The sequence below is a fragment of the Coturnix japonica genome, unplaced genomic scaffold (assembly GCF_054131305.1).
Source record: "Coturnix japonica strain WE unplaced genomic scaffold, WE-NBRP24 Scf210, whole genome shotgun sequence".
Classification (NCBI taxonomy): Eukaryota; Metazoa; Chordata; class Aves; order Galliformes; family Phasianidae; genus Coturnix; species Coturnix japonica.
Window position 1 is genome coordinate 1 of NW_028189113.1, and position 21153 is coordinate 21153.

Consider the following 21153-nt stretch of genomic DNA (forward strand, 5'->3'; position numbering starts at 1 on the left):
ACAGAGGGGCAAGTCCCAAAGAGGGGCACCCACAGAGAGGCGACCCTATAGAGGGGACTCACAAAGGGGCAACCCCATAGAGGGGCACCCACAGGGGGGCAGACCCACAGAGACACCCACAGAGGGGCACCCAATGAGGGGCAACCCCATGGAGGGGTACCTACAGAGAAGAAACCCCACAGAGGGGCACCTACAGAGGGGCAACCCCATAGAGGGGCACCTACAGAGGAGCACCCACAGAGGGGCAACCCCATGGAGGGCACCCAAAGTGAGGCAACCCTATGGAGGGGTAACCACAGAGGGGCAGCTCCAAGGAGGGGCACCCACAGAGAGGCAACCCTACAGAGGGGACCCGCAAAGGGGCAACCCCATAGAGGGGCACCCACAGGGGGGGCAGCCCCACAGAGACACCCACAGAGGGGCACCCAATGAGGGGCAACCCCATGGAGGGGCACCCACAGAGGGGCAGTCCCAAAGAGGGGCACCCACAGAGAGGCAACCCTATAGAGGGGACCCACAAAGGGGCAACCCCATAGAGGGGCACCCACAGGGGGGCAGACCCACAGAGGGGCACCCCATGGAGGGCACCCAAAGAGAGGCAACCCTATGGAGGGGTAACCACAGAGGGGCAGCTCCATGGAGGGCAGCCCCACAGAGACACCCAGAGGGGCACCCACACAGGGGCACCTACAAAGGGGCACCTATGGAGGGGAAACCCTATAGAAGGCACCCACAAAGGGGCTCCTGGAGAAGGAGGGACCCCGTTATGGGAGGGCAGCTCTGGCTCGGCTTTGTGTTGGCTCCCCATGCACTCGCCTGCTCCTGCTGCAGAGCCTTGACGAAGGCGTTCTTCAGCCTGTTGGTGTGCTCGGCCTTCAGCGCCTTCTTCTGGTTGGACGTCATGCATTGCTCGCACAGGATCTTCCCGTTCTTCTCCTGCTTCCAGTGCGGGGTGAAGTCGGTGCGGCACTGAGCGCAGACAAAGGGCTCCACGCGCAGGAAGGACGCGCAGCTCTTCCCTGCGGGCACAGATGGATGGGGTGAGGGATGGACCCACACACTGCCCCACTGCTGCCCCTACAGCCCCACTGCCCCCATCCACAGCCCCACTGCCCCCATCCACAACCCCACTGCCCCCATCCACAACCCCACTGCCCCACTGCTGCCCCCCACAGCCCCAGTGCTCCCCCTACAGCCCCACTGCCCCCATCCACAGCCCCACAGCCCCACAGCTCCCCCTACAGCCCCACTGCCCCCATCCACAGCCCCATTGCCCCCATCCACAGCCCCGCAGCCCCCATCCACAGCCCCACAGCCCCACTGCTCCCACCCACAGCCCCACAGCCCCACTGCTCCCCCTACAGCCCCACTGCCCCCATCCACAGCCCCACAGCCCCACTGCTCCCCCCACAGCCCCACTGCCCCCATCCACAGCCCCACTACCCCAGTGCTCCCCCTACAGCCCCACAACCCCCATCCACAGCCCCACAACCCCCATCCACAGCCCCACTGCCCCCATCCACAGCCCCACTGCCCCACTGCTCCCCCTACAGCCCCATTGCCCCCATCCACAGCCCCACAGCCCCCATCCACAGCCCCACAGCCCCAGTGCTCCCCCTACAGCCCCACTGCTCCCACCCACAGCCCCACTGCCCCCATCCACATCCCCACTGCTCCCCCCCCAGCCCCATAACTCAGCACAGTGCTCTCAGTGCTGGGTAACACACTGTGCACTGAGCCCACACTGCTGCCTCCCGCAGCCCCCATTCTCTCCCCATCTGCCCCCAAAACACCCCGTAACCCAATTTGCTCCGTTCTAACACCATCCGGTTCCCATGGCAATGGGTGGCACAGCCCCAAATCGGGGCTCGCTGCCCACAAAGCAGCATTAGGGGAAGGGGGGGGGGGTGCAGCAGCGAGGCCCAGAGCCCAGCACACACACACAGCAATGGGGCTCGGGGGGGGTTGCATGCAGCTCTGCACCATGCAGGCTCAGCAGATCCCTGTGCTGCAGGCTGGGCGGGTTGCACCGGCTGCAGGGCATGGCTAGAGCTGCACGCATGCAATGCTGCAGAGCTGCAGGACACAGCTGGGGCTGCATGCATGCAATGCTGCAGGGCTGCAGGGCACGGATGGGGCTGCATGCATGCAATGCTGCAGAGCTGCAGGGCATGGCTGGAGCTGCATGCATGCAATGCTGCAGAGCTGCAGGGCATGGCTGGGGCTGCATGCATGCAATGCTGCAGGGCTGCAGGGCACAGCTGGGGCTGCATGCATGCAATGCTGCAGGGCTGCAGGGCACAGCTGGGGCTGCATGCATGCAATGCTGCAGGGCTGGAAGCTGCATGGGGGTGGTGGAGAGGGGGGAGGAACTGCTCCCAACCTGAGGGTCTGGGGGTTTGCAAGGGAAGAGAAAGAGCAGAAGGAGGAGGGGGAGGGGGGAAGGGGTGGGGGGGAAGGCGCAGAGGGAGAGGGGGCAGAGGGGGGGCAGAAGGGGGTGAGGGGGCGGGGGGGGAAAGGGGGAGAAGGGGGAGGGCAAGGGGGGAAGGGGAAGGGGGGAGGGGGCAGGGGCGTGGGAAGGGGCAGAAGGTGCAGAGTTGGGGGGGAAGAGGCAGAGGGGGGGAGCAGGGGCAGATGGGGGGGAAGGGGCGGGGGGCAGATGGGGGTGGGGGGTCAGGGGCAGAGGTGGGGGGGGAAGAGGCAGATGGGAGGGGGAAGGGGCAGAGGAGTGGGGGGGGAAGGGGTGGGACAGGGCAGAAGGTGGGGAAGGGTCAGAGGAAGCCCCCAGCCTCACCTTGGCTATCGATGACGCTCTGCACCACCTCCTCCAGCCCCACCATGTAGATGAACTCGCTGTTGGCCGCGCTGGGCAGGAAGTGGAGCAGGGGGGCGGGCGGTTTGGGGGGGGGGATCTCCAGCAGGGTCTTCTCCAGCTGTTTGCGCAGCGCCAACTTGGCGGCTGCCTGCGAGTTGGCGGCGTCGCTCAGGGCGCTGGGGCTGGGGAGCGGGGACGAGACGCGGGTGACGGTGCCAGGCTGGATGTGGGACGCGAGGTTCATGTAGATGGCGGAGGACGACGAACGCTGGCAAGGAACAGAAGAACTTGATTGCTGGGGAGGGAGAGCAGAGCGGGGTTAACGAGGGGTGGGATGGGATGGATGGGATGGGATGGGATGGGATGGGATGGGATGGGATGGGATGGGATGGGATGGGATGGGGTGGGATGGGATGGATGGGATGGGGTGGGATGGGATGGGATGGGATGGATGGGATGGGATGGGATGGGATGGGATGGGATGGGATGGGATGGGATGGGGTGGGATGGGATGGGATGGGATCATAAGAGATGGGCTCCCAATGCTGAGCTCCCAGTAGTGAGCTCCCAACCCTGAGCTCCGAACACTAAGTCCCCAGTGCAGGGCACCCAACACAGGGCACCTGATGCAGGGCACCCAATGTTCAGCTCCCAGTGAAGGGCTCCCAATGCTGGCTCCCCAATACTGGGCGGGTGAGAGGATCAATGGGATGGTCAGGGGGGTAATGGGATGGTTGGAGGGTCAATGGGATGGTGAGAGGGTTAATGGGGTGGTCAGAGGGTTAATGGGGTGGTCAGAGGGTCAATGGGGTGGTCAGAGGGGTAATGGGATGGTCAGGGGGTCAATGGGATGGTCGGAGGGTAAATGGGATGGTCAGAGGGTAAATGGGATGGTCAGAGAGTTAATGGGATGGTCGGGGGAGTACTGGGATGGTCAGAGGGTTAATGGGATGGTGAGAGGGTCAGTAGGATGGTCAGAGGGTCAATGGGATGGTCGGAGGGTCAATGGGATGGTCGGAGGGTTAATGGGGTGGTCAGAGGGTCAATGGGATGGTGAGAGGGTCAATGGGATGGTCAGAGGGTCAATGGGATGGTCAGAGGGTCAATGGGATGGTCAGGGGGTCAATGGGATGGTCGGAGGGTCAATGGGGATGGTCGGAGGTTGCAGCTGATGCTCACTGGGATCCTTTGCATCCCAGGCCATCCTGTGGTTGTATGACCCACCCCCCATGTATCCAACCCCCCTGAGCCCCCCCCCCCAATCCAGGCACAGCTCCGTACCGGCTGGTAGTTGATGGCTGGATTCATGCTTGGAGTCGTAGTGCGGATGAGACCAGGCTTAGGAGGAACGCGCTGCCCCTGCAGCTGGGCAGGGTTGGGGGCGATCACGCGCTGAGACATGAGCATATGGGGCAGGGTCGTGTTGGTGGCGGATCTAATGACACTGTGACCCTGCAGGAGGAGACGGGGGTCAGCAAAAGGGCCTGAGGCAAAGGGGGGATTCAGAGCCTCAATGGGGGCTGCAGCAGCAAAGCAGCTCCACCTGTGTGCAATGCAGGGGAGCTTCAATGCTGATGAACGGCTCTAAGGACTTCACCCCCCTCCAGGTGTAAATAATCCCATTTGTTTGGCTTGGAACAAAGGAGCCCCATGTTAAGGCACTTGTAGGGGCTGAGGATGGACACAGCTGGGACAGCTCAGCTCCCCGTGCAGGGTTCCCAATGCAGAGCACCCAAAGCAGGGCACCCAGTGCTGGGCCCCCTATGCAGGGCACCCAATGCAGGGCTCCCAACACTGAGCTCCCAACACAGAGCACCCAATGCTCAGCTCCCAGTGCAGGGCTCCCAATGCAAGGCACCCAGTGCTGGGCTCCCAATGCAGGGCTCCCAAGGCATTGCACCCAGTGCTGGGCTCCCAATGCAGGGCACCCAATGCTCAGCTCGCAATGCAGGGTTCCCAATGCAGAGCACCCTGTGCTGGGCTCCCTATGCAGGGCACCTGATGCAGGGCTCCCAATGCAGGGCTCTCAATGCTGTCACCCACTGCCGAGCTCCCAATGCAGGGCTCCCTATGCAGGGCACCTGATGCAGGGCCTCCCAAAGCAGGGCACCCAAAGCAGGGCACCCAGTGCTGAGCTCCCAACACTGAGCCCCCAGTACTGGGCTCCCAACACTGGGCACCCAATGCTCAGCTCCCAATACTGGGCTCCCAATGCAGGGCACCCAATGCAGGGCTCCCAATGCAGGGCTCCCAATGCAGGGCACCCAATGCAGGGCTCCCAATGCAGGGCTCCCAAAGCAGGGCACCCAATGCTCAGCTCCCAATGCAGGGCTCCCAATGCAGGGCACCCAATGCAGGGCACCCAATGCAGGGCACCCAGTCCTGGGCTCCCGATGCAGGGCATCCCAACACAGGGCTCCCAATGCAGAGCTCCCAATGCAGGGCACCCAACGCTGAGCTCCCAACACTGGGCACCCAAAGCTCAGCTCCCAACGCAGAGCATGCAAAGCAGGGCACCCAGTGCTGGGCTCCCTATGCAGGGCACCCAATGCAGGGCTCTCAATGCTGTCACCCACTGCCGAGCCCCCAGTGCAGGGTTCCCTATGCAGGGCACCCTATGCAGAGCACCCAGTTCTGGGCTCCCTATGCAGGGCACCCAATGCTGAGCTCCCAACGCTGAGCCCCCAATACTGGGCACCCAACACAGGGCACCCAATGCTGAGCTCTGAGCTCCCTTTTCCATCTCACAGACCAGATCACTCCAGCTTCCTCCCATCCGCCCACCCTCCTCTTTTCTCCCCTCCCTCTTTTCTCCCCTCCCCTTTCTTAAAGCTGAAGTTCTCCATTGTCACACACACAAACCCTTCACCAAAGCGGCTCAAACAATGTGTTTCCTCTTCCCCCCCCCCCCCCCCCCCCCCAAGCCCGTTTCCTCTACCAGCCCCATCCCACAGCGAAGCCACAATAGACTTGACCCCACAATCGTTGCCATAGCACAGAAAACAAATGGCACAAACAAAGGAGCTGGTTAATGGAGGGACTCAGTGATCTGTCAGCCCCAAAAAGCTTTGCTTCCACCCCATGGGCTCAGAGCTCATCCCACTGGGCTCCATTATGGGACCCCCAGGACACAGGGAGGTTATGGGACCCCAGGACACAGGGGGGTTCAGCAGACCAGCTCTACTCTGCATATCCCCCCCATATCCCCCCCCATTCCCTCCCAGCCCCCCATATCCCCCTATATCTCCCTATATCCCCTCCCAGTTCCCCCCATATCCCCTCCCAGCCACCTATATCCCCCATATCCCCCCTATATCCCCTCCCAGTCCCTCCCATTACCCCTCATATCCCTCCATATCCCCTCCCAGTTCCCTCCCAGTCCATCCCAGTCCCCCCATATGCCCCTATAACCCCCCATAACCCCCTATATCTCCCTATATCCCCTCCCAGTTCCCCCCATATCCCCTCCCAGACACCTATATCCCCCATATCTCCCCATATCCCCCCATATACCCTCCCAGTCCCCCCATATCCCCCCTATATCCCCTCATATCCCCCTATAACCCCCCCCATATCCCCCCATACCCCCTCATATCCCCTCCCAGTCCCTCCCATTACCCCTCATATCCCCTCCCAGCCCCCCCATATCCCTCCATATCCCCTCCCAGTCCATCCCAGTCCCTCCATATGCCCCTATAACCCCCCATAACCCCCTATATCTCCCTATATCCCCTCCCAGTTCCCCCCATATCCCCTCCTAGCCACCTATATCCCCCCATATACCCTCCCAGTCCCCCCATGCCCCCCTATATCCCCTCATATCCCCCTATAACCCCCCCATATCCCCCAATACCCCCTCCCAGTCCCTCCCATTACCCCTCATATCCCCTCCCAGCCCCCCCATATCCCTCCATATCCCCTCCCAGTCCATCCCAGTCCCCCCATATCCCCCTATAACCCCCCATATCCCCTCCCAGTTCCCTCCCAGTCCCCCCATATCCCCTCCCAGTCCATCCCAGTCCCCCCATATCCCCCTATAACCCCCCATATCCCCTCCCAGTTCCCTCCCAGTCCCCCCATATCCCCTCCCAGTCCATCCCAGTCCCCCCATATCCCCCTATAAGCCCCCATATCCCCCTATAACCCCCCATATCCCCCTATAACCCCCCATATCCCCCTATATCCCCCCCCACCTAGTGCCACTGCCCCCAATGAGCTGAGCTGCTCAGCATCAACTGCTCAGCACCAACCCCAGCACAGAGTTGGCTGCAGCCCTGCCCAGCTGCTCCTCTGCTCCATCCCACCCGCAGCACAGAGCAGTGCTGGCATCACCTGCATCTCACACAGCACACACACAACACTGATGGCATGCAGATAGAGCACACTGAGCTCAGCTTTGTCACCGGGTCAGGAAGACTCACCTGTAATGTCCTTAAGTTTTGAGGCTCGACCCCCTGAGCTCCAGGCCTGGAGGGCAGCTTGGACAGTCCCTGCTGTCCCACGTGAGCAGGAGATGGCTGCACGATAGACGCCGCATTCTGGACAACCGGAGTCTGGATGGGGAGAAAACAAACAGCAGCATCAATGGGGTGCCCAGAGGGGAAAATCCATCTGCAGCCACAGCAGGAATCAATGCATGGTCCAATGCAGGACTGCAGGGATCGATGCATGATCCAATGCAGGACTGCAGGGATCGATGCATGATCCAATGCAGGACTGCATGAAACTATGCATGATCCAATGCAGGACTGCAGGGATCGATGCAGGATCCAATGCAGGACTGCAGGGATCGATGCATGGTCCAATGCAGGACTGCAGGGATCTATGCACGGTCCAGTGCAGGACTGCAGGAATTGATGCACGATCCAATGCAGGACTGGGGGATCGATGCATGATCCAATGCAGGACTGCAGGGATCGATGCACGGTCCAATGCAGGACTGCAGGGATCGATGCATGATCCAATGCAGGACTGCAGGGATCGATGCATGATCCAATGCAGGACTGCAGGGATCGATGCATGGTCCAATGCAGGACTGAAGGGATCGAAGGATCCAATGCAGGACTGCAGGGATCGATGCACGATCCAATGCAGGACTGCAGGGATCGATGCATGAACCAATGCAGGACTGCAGAAATAGATGCATGATCCAATGCAGAACTGAAGGGATTGATGCATGATCCAATGCAGGACTGCAGGGATCGATGCATGATCCTGTGCAGGACTGAAGGGATCGATGCATGATCCAATGCAGGACTGCAGAGATCGATGCACGATCCAATGCAGGACTGCAGGAATCGATGCATGATCCAATGCAGGACTGCGGGAATCGATGCATGGTCCAATGCAGGACTGCAGGAATCGATACACGATCCAATGCAGGACTGCAGGGATCGGTGCATGATCCAATGCGGGACTGCAGGGATCGATGCACGATCCAATGCAGGACTGCAGGGATCGATGCACGATCCAATGCAGGACTGCAGGGATCGATGCACGATCCAATGCAGGACTGCAGGGATCGATGCACGATCCAATGCAGGACTGCAGGGATCGATGCACGATCCAATGCAGGACTGCAGGGATCGATGCATGGACCAATGCAGGACTGAAGGGATCGATGCACGATCCAATGCAGGACTGCAGGGATCGATGCATGATCCAATGCTGGAAGTGCAGAGCTGCACAGCTGCAGCACCCACAGCGACATCAGGGCAGCAGGATGGCTGCATTGCACTAAGAACAATGAGCTGCATTGGAAGGCCTGGCTGCATGGCTGCTCATAAGGACCCATGCAGCATTAAGAACAATGCAGCATTGGAAGGCCTGGCTGCATGGCTGCTCCCAGGGTCCCGTGCAGCACTAAGAACAATGCAGCACTGCAAGGCCTGGCTGCATGGCTGCTCATAAGGACCCATGCAGCACTAAGAACAATGCAGCATTGCAAGGCTTGGATGCATGGCTGCTCATAAGGACCCATGCAGCACTAAGAACAATGCAGCACTGCAAGGCCTGGCTGCATGGCTGCTCACAAGGCCCCATGCAACACTAAGAACAATGCAGCATTGGAAGGCTTGGCTGCATGGCTGCTCATAAGGACCCATGCAGCACTAAGAACAATACAGCATTGGAAGGCTTGGCTGCATGGCTGCTCCCAGGGCCCCATGCAGCACTAAGAACAATGCAGCATTGCAAGGCCTGGCTGCATGGCTGCTCACAAGGACCCACGCAGCACTAAGAACGATGCAGCATTGCAAGGCCTGGCTGCATGGCTGCTCATAAGGACCCATGCAGCACTAAGAACAATGCAGCATTGCAAGGCCTGGCTGCATGGCTGCTCCCAGGGCCCCATGCAGCATCGCATCCCACCCGGCCCCGCGCTGAGCTGCACCTTCTGTACCACGTTCTCCTTCTGCAGCTGACTCTGCCTCAGCTTCTTCAGCAGCACCAGCCTGGCCTCCTCCAGCCGCAGCTCGTCCCGGAGCTGCTTGATGAGCTGCTGCCTCTCCTCGATGCTCTTCCCCTGGGAGGAGGAGGAGGAAAAAGTCGGTCAGAGCTGATGGAGCTGAGCCCGAGGGCTGGGATGCACATGGATAAGGAGGGAAGCAGCGATGCTGAAGGTGGGGATCCCTTACCTTGAACATCTCCAGGTTGGCCGCCTTCAGCCTTTCTTCCATGCGGGAGCTGGAGCGGGGGCTGGAGGCCTCGTTGTCGGAGAGGACGATGATGTCTGGGGAGGGGGTGAGGCGGCCCCGGTCCTGGTCACTGGCAGCAGAAGGGAGAAATGGGGCTGGGGGCACAGCAGACATGGGACCTCACAGCCCCCCCCCTGCAGACCCAGTGCTAAGGGCACCCATAAAGGGAACATGAAGGAGAGCCAAAGCCCAGAGCCAAAGCCCAGCAGAACCACGACCTCAAAAGCAATAGGGCCAACACCCCACAGATGGGGCACGAAGCCCCACATGGATGCTATCCATCATCCAGCAGCGGTGCAGCCATGCAGAGCCCTTCCCCAGGGGGGAGGAGAAGCCCCATCCCTTGTGATGGGAGCAGGACCCCCAGGGTGGGCTCCTTCCAGCCCCACATACTGCAGTGTTGGGGTGCTGAGAGCACTGCAAGGCTGCAGGAATGCATGCAGAAATGCAGCCAGCAATGGGGCTGCATCCAAGCATGGGATGGGAGCCCTGGGAGCACGTGGCAGAGCCCTCAATGACCCCTTTGTGATGGAGCACCACGTGAAGGCAGCGGCTGCTGCTGCTCTGCGCTCAGCCCCTTGCATGGGGCTCTGTGCGCTGCATGGGGCTCTGTGCACTGCACACCAAACTGCAGCGAATGGAGCCGTCCCCGTGCAGGAACTGCAGCAGCTCCTGGCAGAGCATCGGGTGCCACTAACCCCAGCAATGCAGGTTAGGGATAGTGTTAGGGTTAGGGTTGGTGTTAGGGTTCGGGTTAGCGTTACGGTTGGGGTTAGGGTTGGGGTTGGGGTTAGGGTTAGTGGTAGGGTTAGGGTGAGGGTGCACCAAGGAACCCCCAGATTAGGGTTAGGGTTGGTGTTAGGGTTAGTGTTAGGGTTGGTGTTAGGGTTAGGGTTGGTGTTAGGGTTGGTGTTAGGGTTAATGTTAGGGTGAGGGTTGGTGTTAGGGTTGGTGTTAGGGTTGGTGTTAGGGTTGGTGTTAGGGTTAGGGTGCACCCAGGGACCCCCAGCTGGGCAATGCAGCCCTGGGATTAGGGTTAGGGTTGGTGTTAAGAGTTAGGGTTGGTGTCAGGGTTGGGGTTAGTGTTAGGGTTAGTGTTAAGGTTTAGGGTTAATGTTAGGGCTAGGGTTAGTGTTAGGGTTGGTGTTGGGTTAGGGTTAGGGTGAGGGTTGGTGTTAGGGTTAGGTTTGGGGTTAGTGTTAGGGTTAGTGTTAAGTTTTAGGGTTAGGGTTGGTGTTAGCGTTAGGGTTAGTGTTAGGGTGAGTGTTGGTGTTAGGATTGGTGTTAGGGGTACAGTTAGGTTTAGGGTTAGGGTTAATGTTAGGGTTGGTGTTAGGGTGAGGGTGCACCCAGGGACCCCCAGTTGGTCAATGAAGCCGTGTGTCTGCTGCTGCTTTGCTTGGTGAAGCACCCAGATCCCAGAGCTGCCTTATTTCCATTCCATTGGGTTCAATAAGAAAACACAAAGCCAGATTTCTGAAGCAAAACTGCCCTCTGCAAAGTGCTGCTGGGTGCAGGGATGGCTTCAGCCCCTTGTGTCACAGCAGGAGCAGAACTGCAGCAGGAGGAAGCGGGGCTGACCCCAATGTGCAGCAGGAGCCGTCAGCTGCCAACCCCCCCTGTGTTCATTCACAGCTTGCAGCAAAAAGAACATTTCTGCTGCTCCTTAGGGCTGACCTGCTGCAAACCTGCATGACCCCAAAGCTGCCCTGTTGCACCACTGTGAGACCCCACAGCTGCCCTGTTACACCACTATGTGACCCCAGAACTGCCCTGTTGCACATCCATCTCCAGAGCTACCCCGCTGCAAAGCTGCATCACCCCAATGCTGTCCTGCTGCACCACTGTGAGACCCCAGAGCTGCCCTATTGCATAGCTGTAGGACCCCACAACTGCCCTGTTGCACCACTGTGAGACCCCAAAGCTGCCCCGCTGCAAACCTGCATGACCCCAATGCTGCCCTGCTGCACAGCTGTGTCCCCAATGCTGCCCTGTTGCACAGCTGTAGGACCCCAATGCTGCCCTACTGCACAGCTGTAGGACCCCAATGCTGCCCTGTTGCACAGCTGTAGGACCCCAATGCTGCCCTGCTGCACAGCTGTAGGATCCCAATGCTGCCCTATTGCACAGCTGTAGGACCCGAATGCTGCCCTATTGCACAGCTGTAGGACCCCAATGCTGCCCTGTTGCACAGCTGTAGGACCCCAATGCTGCCCTGTTGCACAGCTGTAGGATCCCAATGCTGCCCTATTGCACAGCTGTAGGATCCCAATGCTGCCCTATTGCACAGCTGTAGGATCCCAATGCTGCCCTGTTGCACAGCTGTAGGACCCCAATGCTGCCCTGTTGCACAGCTGTAGGACCCCAATGCTGCCCTATTGCACAGCTGTGACCCCACAACTGCCCTGTTGCACCACTGTGAGACCCCAGAACTGCCCTGTTGCACAGCTGTCTCCATAGCCGCCTTGCTGCAAAGCTGCATGACCCCAATGCTGCCCTATTGCACAGCTGTAGGATCCCAATGCTGCCCTGCTGCACAGCTGTAGGACCCCAATGCTGCCCTGTTGCACAGCTGTAGGACCCCAATGCTGCCCTGTTGCACAGCTGTAGGATCCCAATGCTGCCCTGTTGCACAGCTGTAGGACCCCAATGCTGCCCTGCTGCACAGCCGTGACCCCACAACTGCCCTGTTGCACCATTGTGAGACCCCAAAGCCGCCCTGCTGCAAACCTGCATGACCCCAATGCTGCCCTGTTGCACATCTGTGACCCCAGAGCTGCACAGCTGCCCGTCCCCAGGACCATGTCCGCCCCCAGCAGCAGAGCACAGTGCAGCACAGCCGTGATTCCAGGCCCACAACCTGCCTGCTTCCACCCCACACCGTGTGCTGGGCTCCCAGTGCAGTTATAACAGCACAGTGATGCTCCTGCAGCCCAGCACGAGGGATCCCTGCATCCCTACAGCTCCATGGCTGCAAACAGAAGGGAATCCAACCATACAGCCCCCATCATGGGAGCGAAACCCGACTGCAGGCAGCCCTAAAGAGCAGAACCCCAACATGGGAAGCCCATGATGTGGGCAGCTCCTCCTGCACCCCAAAGCCATGGGGTGGGGATGGCAGCATCTGTCTGCAGGGAATCCTGCCCCGATGCAGCTCAGCTTGGGATCATCCCCTACATCCAGCACAGCTCAGGTCACACTCACACCCCCCAGTTCTGCCCCACATCCAGCCCAACCAGAACCCAAAGCGCTTCCATCAGTTCCATCCACATCCCAAGGGCTGAGGGCACACGGAGGGGCTGCAGCTGAGCCCCCCATTGTGCTGTGTGTCATAGGGGGGGCAATAAGAGCACATGGGGGCACAGAGCTGCTCCAGGGGCTCCAGCCACATCAATAGGGCTGGGTCTCACCAGGGCTGGGTCTCACAGTGCTCTCAGATGTGCCCATAGAACCCAATGGGTGAAATCCCTCCCCCTTTCCCATGCACCCAACAGCACCAAGCACGTGGGTGGAGGGAGGGATAGAACCCATCATACAATAAGGAGCAGAGCAGTCAAACAGCACCCAGCACTTCCAGCAGCACAGGGAGAGCAGGCTCAGCTCTGCCAATACCCCCCAGCCCAGCAGGACGAGCTGCTGCTCCCATTCCTCCTCGGGCAGCATTGAACCCACCTCCTCCTGGCGCTCATATCCACCGGCTCGTCGTTAATGTTCTCCTTGCCTGGCCTCCCTGCAGTCCTGCCATCCCCATGGGGCCTCAGGCTCCCGTTCAGCTTCTCCTCGTACACTTTCACACCATCTTGTTTAACCGGGAGCTCGTGGGGCACCTCGATGCCCGACAGGTCCTTCCTCTTCAGCAGCGCCAGCATCTTCAGCCTCTCCATGGCCTCGTGTCCCTCCATCTTCAGCCTCTTGGCCAGGACGTCGTCCCTCTCGTCCGCCTGGTCCAGGCTCCTCTTGAGGAGGTTGAGACGCAGCGCGTCCTCCGTCATCCTGTCCATCCTGTGGGGCAGAGGGACACGCTCAGTGCCATGTGTGGGGATACGGGGTGGGGGTCCCACCCCCATTGCACACCCAGCTGCCATAAGGATCCATGTTGGGGAGCAGGCAGCCCCTGCAGGGCTCAGTGCTGTGCCCAGCCCGGTTTAACCGGCACGCAGAGCCCCAGGCAGCACCAAGCCCTATGTCTGCCACCTGCACAGCCCCACACGGCCCCACACGGCCCCACACGGCCCCACACGGCCCCACATTGCCTCCAGCCCTGCACAGGGATGGCTCCATGGCTCCATGTTCAGCTCTGAGCTCTGATGGGCGCATAGCAGAGCAACCCCCCCATGACCCTATAGTCTTTAAGGACCTTTCCAACCCATCCCATTGGTTCTATGAGCTTTAAAGACCCTTCCAACCCATCCCATGACCCTATAATCTTTAAGGACCTTTCCAACCCATCCCATTGGTTCTATGAGCTTTAAGGACCCTTCCAACCCATCCCATGACCCTATAATCTTTAAGGACCCTTCCAACCCATCCCATGACCCCATAATCTTTAAGGACCCTTCCAACCCATCCCATGACCCTATAATCTTTAAGGACCCTTCTAACCCATCCCACAACCCTATAATCCCTAAGGACCCTTCTAACCCATCCCACAACCCTATAATCCCTAAGGACCCTTCCAACCCATCCCATGTTCCTATGGTGTTTAATGTCCCTTCCAACCCAACCATTCGATTGCCCTACACTCTTCAAGGACCCTTCCAACCCATCCCATGGATCCATAATCTTTAAGGTCCCTTCCAACCCAACCATCCCATGGTCCTATGATCATTATGGACCCTTCCAACCTGTCCCATAAGGAGATGGGAATGGGAACTGGGATAAGGAGAAGGGATTGGAAGCCAGGATGGGAAGCTGAGAATTGAGATCAGGAGCTGGGAATGGGAACTGGGATCAGGGAGCTGAGAGTTGAGAATGGAAGCTGAGAGCTGGGATCAGGAACTGGGAATGGGAGCCAGGATGGGGAGCTGAGAGTTGGGATTAAGAGCTGGGAATGGGAACTGGGAGCAGGGAGCTGAGAACTGGGATGGGGAGCTGAGAGCTGGGATCAGGAGATGGTAATGGGAACTGGGAATGGGAACAGAGCTGGGATTGGAATCCAGGATTGAGAAGCTGGGACTGGGAGCTCAGATGGGGAGCTGGGAAAGGTGGGATGGGGGGCAGCTGGGGATGGGGGGCAGCTGGGGATGGGGGGGAGCTGGGGATGGGGGCTGCTTCCCCCTCTGTCTCTCAGCCCCTGCTGGGTTGCTCCCTGCTCAGCACTACATGCTCAGGGCGCTCCACAGCCTCGATATTATAATTACTATTAAAAAACCCCATAAATAAAATCCTCAAACGGTGGCAAAAATCCCCAATTGAGGGTGTGGGGGGGGGGGGGGGCAACAAACAGGCTCCAAACAGCACGTTTGGCTTCAGCTCTGAGTTACCATCGCCTTCCATTGCAGCAGGGTCAGAGCAGCCCCAGGGCTGCAATAGGAGGATGAGGAGGATGAGGAGGAAGGGATGAAGGGGCTGAAGGCTGCAGGGCTCCCAATGCAGATGGATGGCAGTGCATAGAGCTGCACCGTGGGCATGGGAGGCTGAAACCTCCTGCCGTGCGCTCGGGGCGGTTTCGCTGCTCGGTGCTGACAGACAGGTTTGCCATTCCCAGCCAAACAAAGCAGCAGAACCCAGTTCATTTCTACCCCCCCCACCCCCCATCCCACATGTCCAAAGGGAGGCAGCAATGAAAGCAAATGGATTTGAGGAGCTGGAAGGAGGCAGCACGGCCCCACTGTGTTAATAGCAGAGTGGGTCTGTCTGGGGATGGGGAGCAGAATGGCCTGGGATGCAAAGGATCTCAGTGAGCAGCAGCTCCAACCTCTGACCATCCCATGGACCCCCTGACCATCCCATTGACCCCCTGACCATCCCATTAACCCCCTGACCATCCCATGGACCCCCTGACCATCCCATGGACCCCCTGACCATCCCATTGGCCCTCTGACCATCCTGTTGATCCTCTGACCATCCCATGGACCCTCCGACCATCCCATTGACCCCCTAACCATCGCATTGACCCTCTGACCATCCCATTAACCCTCTCATCATCTCATTGACCCCCTAACCATCCCACTGAACCTCTCACCATCCCATTAACCCTGTGACCATCCCAGTACCCCCCTGACCATCCCATTTACCCTCTGACCATCCCACTGACCCCCTGACCATCCCATGGACCCCCTGACCATCCCATGGACCCCCTGACCATCCCATTGATCCTCTGACCATCCCATTGACCCTCTCACCATCCCATGGACCCTCTGACCATCCCATGGACCCCCTGACCATCCCATTGACCCTCTCATCATCTCATTGACCCCCTAACCATCCCATTGAACCTCTAACCATCCCATTAACCCTGTGACCATCCCAGTACCCCCCTGACCATCCCATTGACCCCCTGACCATCCCACGGACCCTCTGACCATCCCATTGACCCTCTGACCATCCCATGGACCCCTTGACCATCCCATTGACCCCCTGACCATCCCACGGACCCTCTGACCATCCCATTGACCCTCTGACCATCCCATGGACCCCTTGACCATCCCATGGACCCCCTGACCACCCCATTTACCCTCTGACCACCCCATTGACCCTCTCACCATCCCATTGACCCTCCAACCATCCCATGGATCCCCTGACCATCCCATTAACCCTCTTGACCATCCCACTGATCCTCTGACCATCCCATTAATCCTTTGACCATCCCATTGACCCTCTCACCATCCCATTAACCCTCTGACCATCTCCAGGGCCCTCCTCACTCTCCATCCCCTCTCTCCTCCATTCCCCACCATCAACCAGAGCCCAAAACCCCTCAACCAACTTCTCCCCCTTCTCTCCAATCGATGCCCACAGCACCAGGACTCACCACCAGCCCCCAAAGCTCCAGCCCAGCCCCTGCCTTCAGCTGGGAGCTCTCAGCCATGGTGCAGCTCAAGGCTTCCAGCAGCTCTGCCAGCACCATCCCAGCACATGGAGGGATGCCATGGAGGAGCAGCTGAGCTCTGGGTGCTGCTGTTGGGCTCGGGGAGCAGCTCAGCTCTCAGCCCAGATCTCAGATCTCAGTTCACATCTCAGCCCAGATCTCAGCCCAGCTTCCATGCCCGATCTCAGCTCTCAGCCCATCTCTCAGCTCTCAGCCCTCAGCCCATCTCTCAGCCCAGATCTCAGCTCTCAGTTCACATCTCAGCCCCGATCTCAGCTCTCAGTTCAGCTCTCAGCCCATCTCTCAGCCCAGCTCAGCTCTCAGCCCAGATCTCAGCCCTCAGTTCACATCTCAGCCCAGATCTCAGTTCACATCTCAGCCCAGATCTCAGCTCTCAGCCCATCTTCCAGCCCTCAGCCCAGCTCTCACTTCTCAGTTCAGCTCTCAGCCCATCTCTCAGCCCAGCTCTCAGCCCTCAGTTCACATCTCAGCCCAGCTCTCAGCCCTCAGTTCACATCTCAGCCCAGATCTCAGCCCAGCTTCCAGGCCCGATCTCAGCTCTCAGCCCATCTTTCAGCCCTTGGCCCAGCTCTCACTTCTCAGTTCAGCTCTCAGCCCATCACTCAGCTCAGATCTCAGCTCTCAGCCCAGAGCCCAGCTCTCAGCTCTGAGCCCATCTCTCAGCCCAGCTCTCAGTTCAGATCTTGGCCCAGCTCTCAGCCCAGCTCTCAGATCTCGGCCCAGCTCCCACTCCTCAGTTCATATCTCAGCTCAGCTCTCAGCCCTCAGTTCAGATCCCAGCTCAGCCCATCTCTCAGCTCAGTTCAGCTCTCAGCTCATCTCTCAGCCCAGCTCTCAGTTCATATCTCAGCCCTCAGCCCATCTCTCAGCTCTCAGTTCAGATCTCAAATCTCAGCCCAGCTCTCGGCCCTCAGTTCAGTTCTCAGCTCAAATCTCAGCCCTCAGTTCAGATCTCAGCCCAGCTTTCATCCCATCTCTCAGCTCAAATCTCAGCCCAGATCTCAGCCCTCAGCCCATCTCAGCCCAGCTCACAGCTCTCGGCCCTCAGTTCAGCTCTCAGCTCAAATCTCAGCCCTGCTCTCAGCTCAGCCCTCATTTCAGCTCTCAGTTCAGATCTCAGCCCATCTCTCAGCCCTCAGCCCAGATCTCGGATCAGAGCCCAGCTCTCAGCTCAAATCTCAGCCCAGCTCTCAGCCCTCAGGTTCAGCTCCCAGCCCAGCTCTCAGCTCTCAACCCAGCTCTCAGCCCTCAGTTCATATCTCAGCCCAGCTCCCAGCCCTCAGCTCAGCTCTCAGCCCATCTCTCAGCCCAGCTCTCAGCTCAAATCTCAGCCCAGTTCTCTGCTCTCAGTTCATCTCTCAGATCAATGGGGGCTCAATGGGGGCTGCAAGGGATCAATGGGGGCTCAATGGGGGCTGCAGGGGATCAATGGGGGCTGCAGGGGATCAATGGGGGCTGCAGGGGCCCATCGGGGGCTGTGGGGGCTCAATGGGGACTCATTGGGGGCTCATTGGGGGCTGCAGGGCTGGGGTGCAGGTAGAGCCATGCAGGGCCTGCAGCAGGGGAGGCTGTAAAGGAACGTGGATCCCATTGGAACAAATGGAGACCCGGGGGCAGCAGCTCCCAGCACGGGCCGTGTATTAAAGTCACGGTGTATTAAAGTCACGGTGTGTTTCAACTCATCCCTTCGGTGGCAGCTTTGGGCCGTGGAGAATTAAAGACAAAGGCTGATGGTGGTTCTCAGTTGGAGCTGCCGATGGGGCCGGGATGGAGCAGCTCGGAGCCCACCCCGAGGTGGGGAGGGGCAGAATTAAGGGGGGGGGGGTTAAATCACCACGACGGAGCCGCTGGGAACGGACGGGAGAGAAACGGAGCCTGGGGCGGCACTGGAGCTGCGGGGTGATAAACAGAATGGAACGGAATGGAATGGAATGGAACGGAATGGAACGGAATGGAACGGAATGGAACGGAACGGAATGGAACGGAATGGAACGGAACGGAATGGAACGGAATGGAACGGAATGGAACGGAACGGAATGAAACGGAATGGAATTGAATGGAACGGAACGGAATGGAATTGAATGGAACAGAACGGAATGGAACGGAACAGAATGGAACGGAACGGAATGGAACGGAACGGAATGGAACGGAATGGAACGGAACGGAATGGAATGGAATGGAACGGAATGGAACGGAATGGAACGGAACGGAATGGAACGGAACGGAATGGAATTGAATGGAACGGAACGGAATGGAACGGAACGGAATGGAACGGAACGGAATGGAACGGAATGGAATGGAACGGAACGGAACGGAATGGAATGGAACGGAATGGAACGGAACGGAATGGAATTGAATGGAACGGAACGGAACGGAATGGAACGGAACGGAATGGAACGGAACAGAATGGAACGGAACAGAATGGAACGGAACGGAATGGAACGGAATGGAACGGAATGGCACGGAATGGAACGGAACGGAATGGAACGGAACGGAATGGAACGGAACGGAATGGAACGGAATGGAACGGAACGGAATGAAACGGAATGGAATTGAATGGAACGGAACGGAATGGAACGGAACGGAATGGAACGGAACAGAATGGAACGGAACAGAATGGAACGGAACAGAATGGAACGGAACGGAACGGAATGGAACGGAATGGAACGGAATGGAACGGAATGGAACGGAATGGCACGGAATGGAACGGAACGGAATGGAATGGAACAGAATGGAACGGAATGGAATGGAACGGAATGGAACGGAACGGAATGGAACGGAACGGAATGGAATGGAATGGAACAGAATGGAACGGAATGGAATGGAACGGAATGGAACGGAACGGAATGGAACGGAACGGAATGGAACGGAACGGAACGGAATGGAACAGAATGGAACGGAATGGAACGGAATGGAACGGAACGGAACGGAATGGAACGGAATGGAACGGAATGGAACGGAATGGAACGGAATGGAACGGCACGGAATGGAACGGCTCAACATGGCACAACATGGCACGGAACGGAATGGAACGGAATGGAACGGAACAACATGGCACAACATGGCACGGAACGGCTCAACACGGCATGGCACAGCTTGGCACAGCTCAACATGGCTCGGCACGGCTCAACATGGCACGGCTCAATACGGCACGGCACAGCATGGCACAACACGGCACGGCTCTGCTCAACACAGCATGGCACGGCTCGGCACTGCTTAACATGGCACGGCACGGCTCAACATGGCACAGCACAACATAACATGGCACGGCACGGCACGACTTAACACGGCACAGCACGGCAACTGCTCGGCTCAACATGGCACGGCACAACATAACATAGCTCAACATGGCACAGCACGGCACTGTTTAACATAACATGGCACGGCACAGCTCGGCACTGCTTAACACGGCACGACTCGGCTCAACATAACACGGCACGGCTCAACACGGCTCGGCACGGCACAACATAACATAGCTCATGGCTATAACATGGCACGGCTCAACAAGGCTCAACATGGCTTGGCTCGGCTCAACATAACATGGCACGGCTCGGCACGACTCAACACGGCTCAACACGGCCTGGCATGGCTCAACACGGCACAGTTCAACACGGCACGGCACAACATGGCCCGGCTCAATACAGCTCGGCACGGCTCGGCTCAACATAGCATGGCTCAATACGGCTCGACATGGCACAGCAAGGCACTGCTCAACATGGCCTGGCTCAACACGGCTTGACACGGCACAGCACGGTACAATATAGCACAGCTCAACATGGCCCGGCTCAATACGGCTTGGCACGGCACAGCACGGCACGGCTCAATACAGCTTGACACGGCACAGCACGGCACAATATAGCACAGCACAATATAGCACGGCTCAACATGGCCTGGCTCAATACGGCTCGGCACAGCTCGACTCAACATGGCACGGCACAGCACGGTTCAATACGGCACAGCACGGCTCAGATCAACACGGCTCGACTCAACACGGCTCGACACGGCACTGCTCGGCACAATATAGCACGGCTCAACATGGCCCGGCTCAATACGGCTCGGCACGGCTCAACACGGCACAGCACGGCTCGGCTCAACACAACACGGCTCAACACGGCTCAATACGGCTCGGCACGGCACTGCACGGCACAATATAGCACGGCACAACATGGCCCGGCTCAACACGGCACTGCTCAACATAACATGGCACGGCTCGGCTCGGCTCGATACGGCTCGGGCGGCGCTCACAGCGGGGGCTGCGACACGGCGAGGAGGGTGGGGGGGGGGAGGTTAATGGTGGGGGGGTGGCGGGGTGTTAATGGGGGGGGGGCGGCGCTCCGTATTGAGACCGCGTGGAGGTGGGACGGTGCGATGGGGGGGGGGCGGCTTTGAGACGGCACAGCGCTGCCAAATGGGGCTGGGGAGGGGGGGGGAGATGGAGATTTTGGGGGGGGGGGGGCTGGGGATTTTGGGGTGGGGGGGGGGGCTGCACCTTTTGTCTGTGCTCGGCGATACTCACAGGTATAGAAAGCAACGAACCGCCGCCTCCGCTTGACAAGCGAATTACGGCCGGGGGGCGGGGAGGGTCCGATGGG

The 21153-nt window shown here is 59.0% G+C and overlaps 1 protein-coding gene across 5 annotated transcripts in view; it reads right to left on the bottom strand.

Moving 5' to 3' along the window:
- Positions 1-702: 702 nt before the first annotated feature.
- The window catches only part of GATAD2B (GATA zinc finger domain containing 2B), a 28696-nt gene continuing 8245 nt past the window's right edge, over positions 703-21153 (bottom strand). Inside the window, exons 1-8 of one of the 5 annotated variants that reach the window (XM_085535881.1) lie at positions 21078-21114; positions 13183-13512; positions 9451-9580; positions 9216-9338; positions 7237-7368; positions 4097-4267; positions 2795-3110; positions 703-1019 (exon numbers count right to left, since the gene is read on the bottom strand). In XM_085535881.1, the coding sequence (XP_085392007.1) occupies positions 718-1019; positions 2795-3110; positions 4097-4267; positions 7237-7368; positions 9216-9338; positions 9451-9580; positions 13183-13511 (1503 nt within the window). In that variant the 5' untranslated portion in view covers position 13512; positions 21078-21114 and the 3' untranslated portion in view covers positions 703-717. Of the gene's footprint in view, positions 1020-2794; positions 3111-4096; positions 4268-7236; positions 7369-9206; positions 9339-9450; positions 9581-13182; positions 13513-21077; positions 21115-21153 lie in introns of those variants that run through there. The other 4 variants (XM_085535879.1, XM_085535880.1, XM_085535882.1 and 1 more) reach the window with 4 other exon arrangements.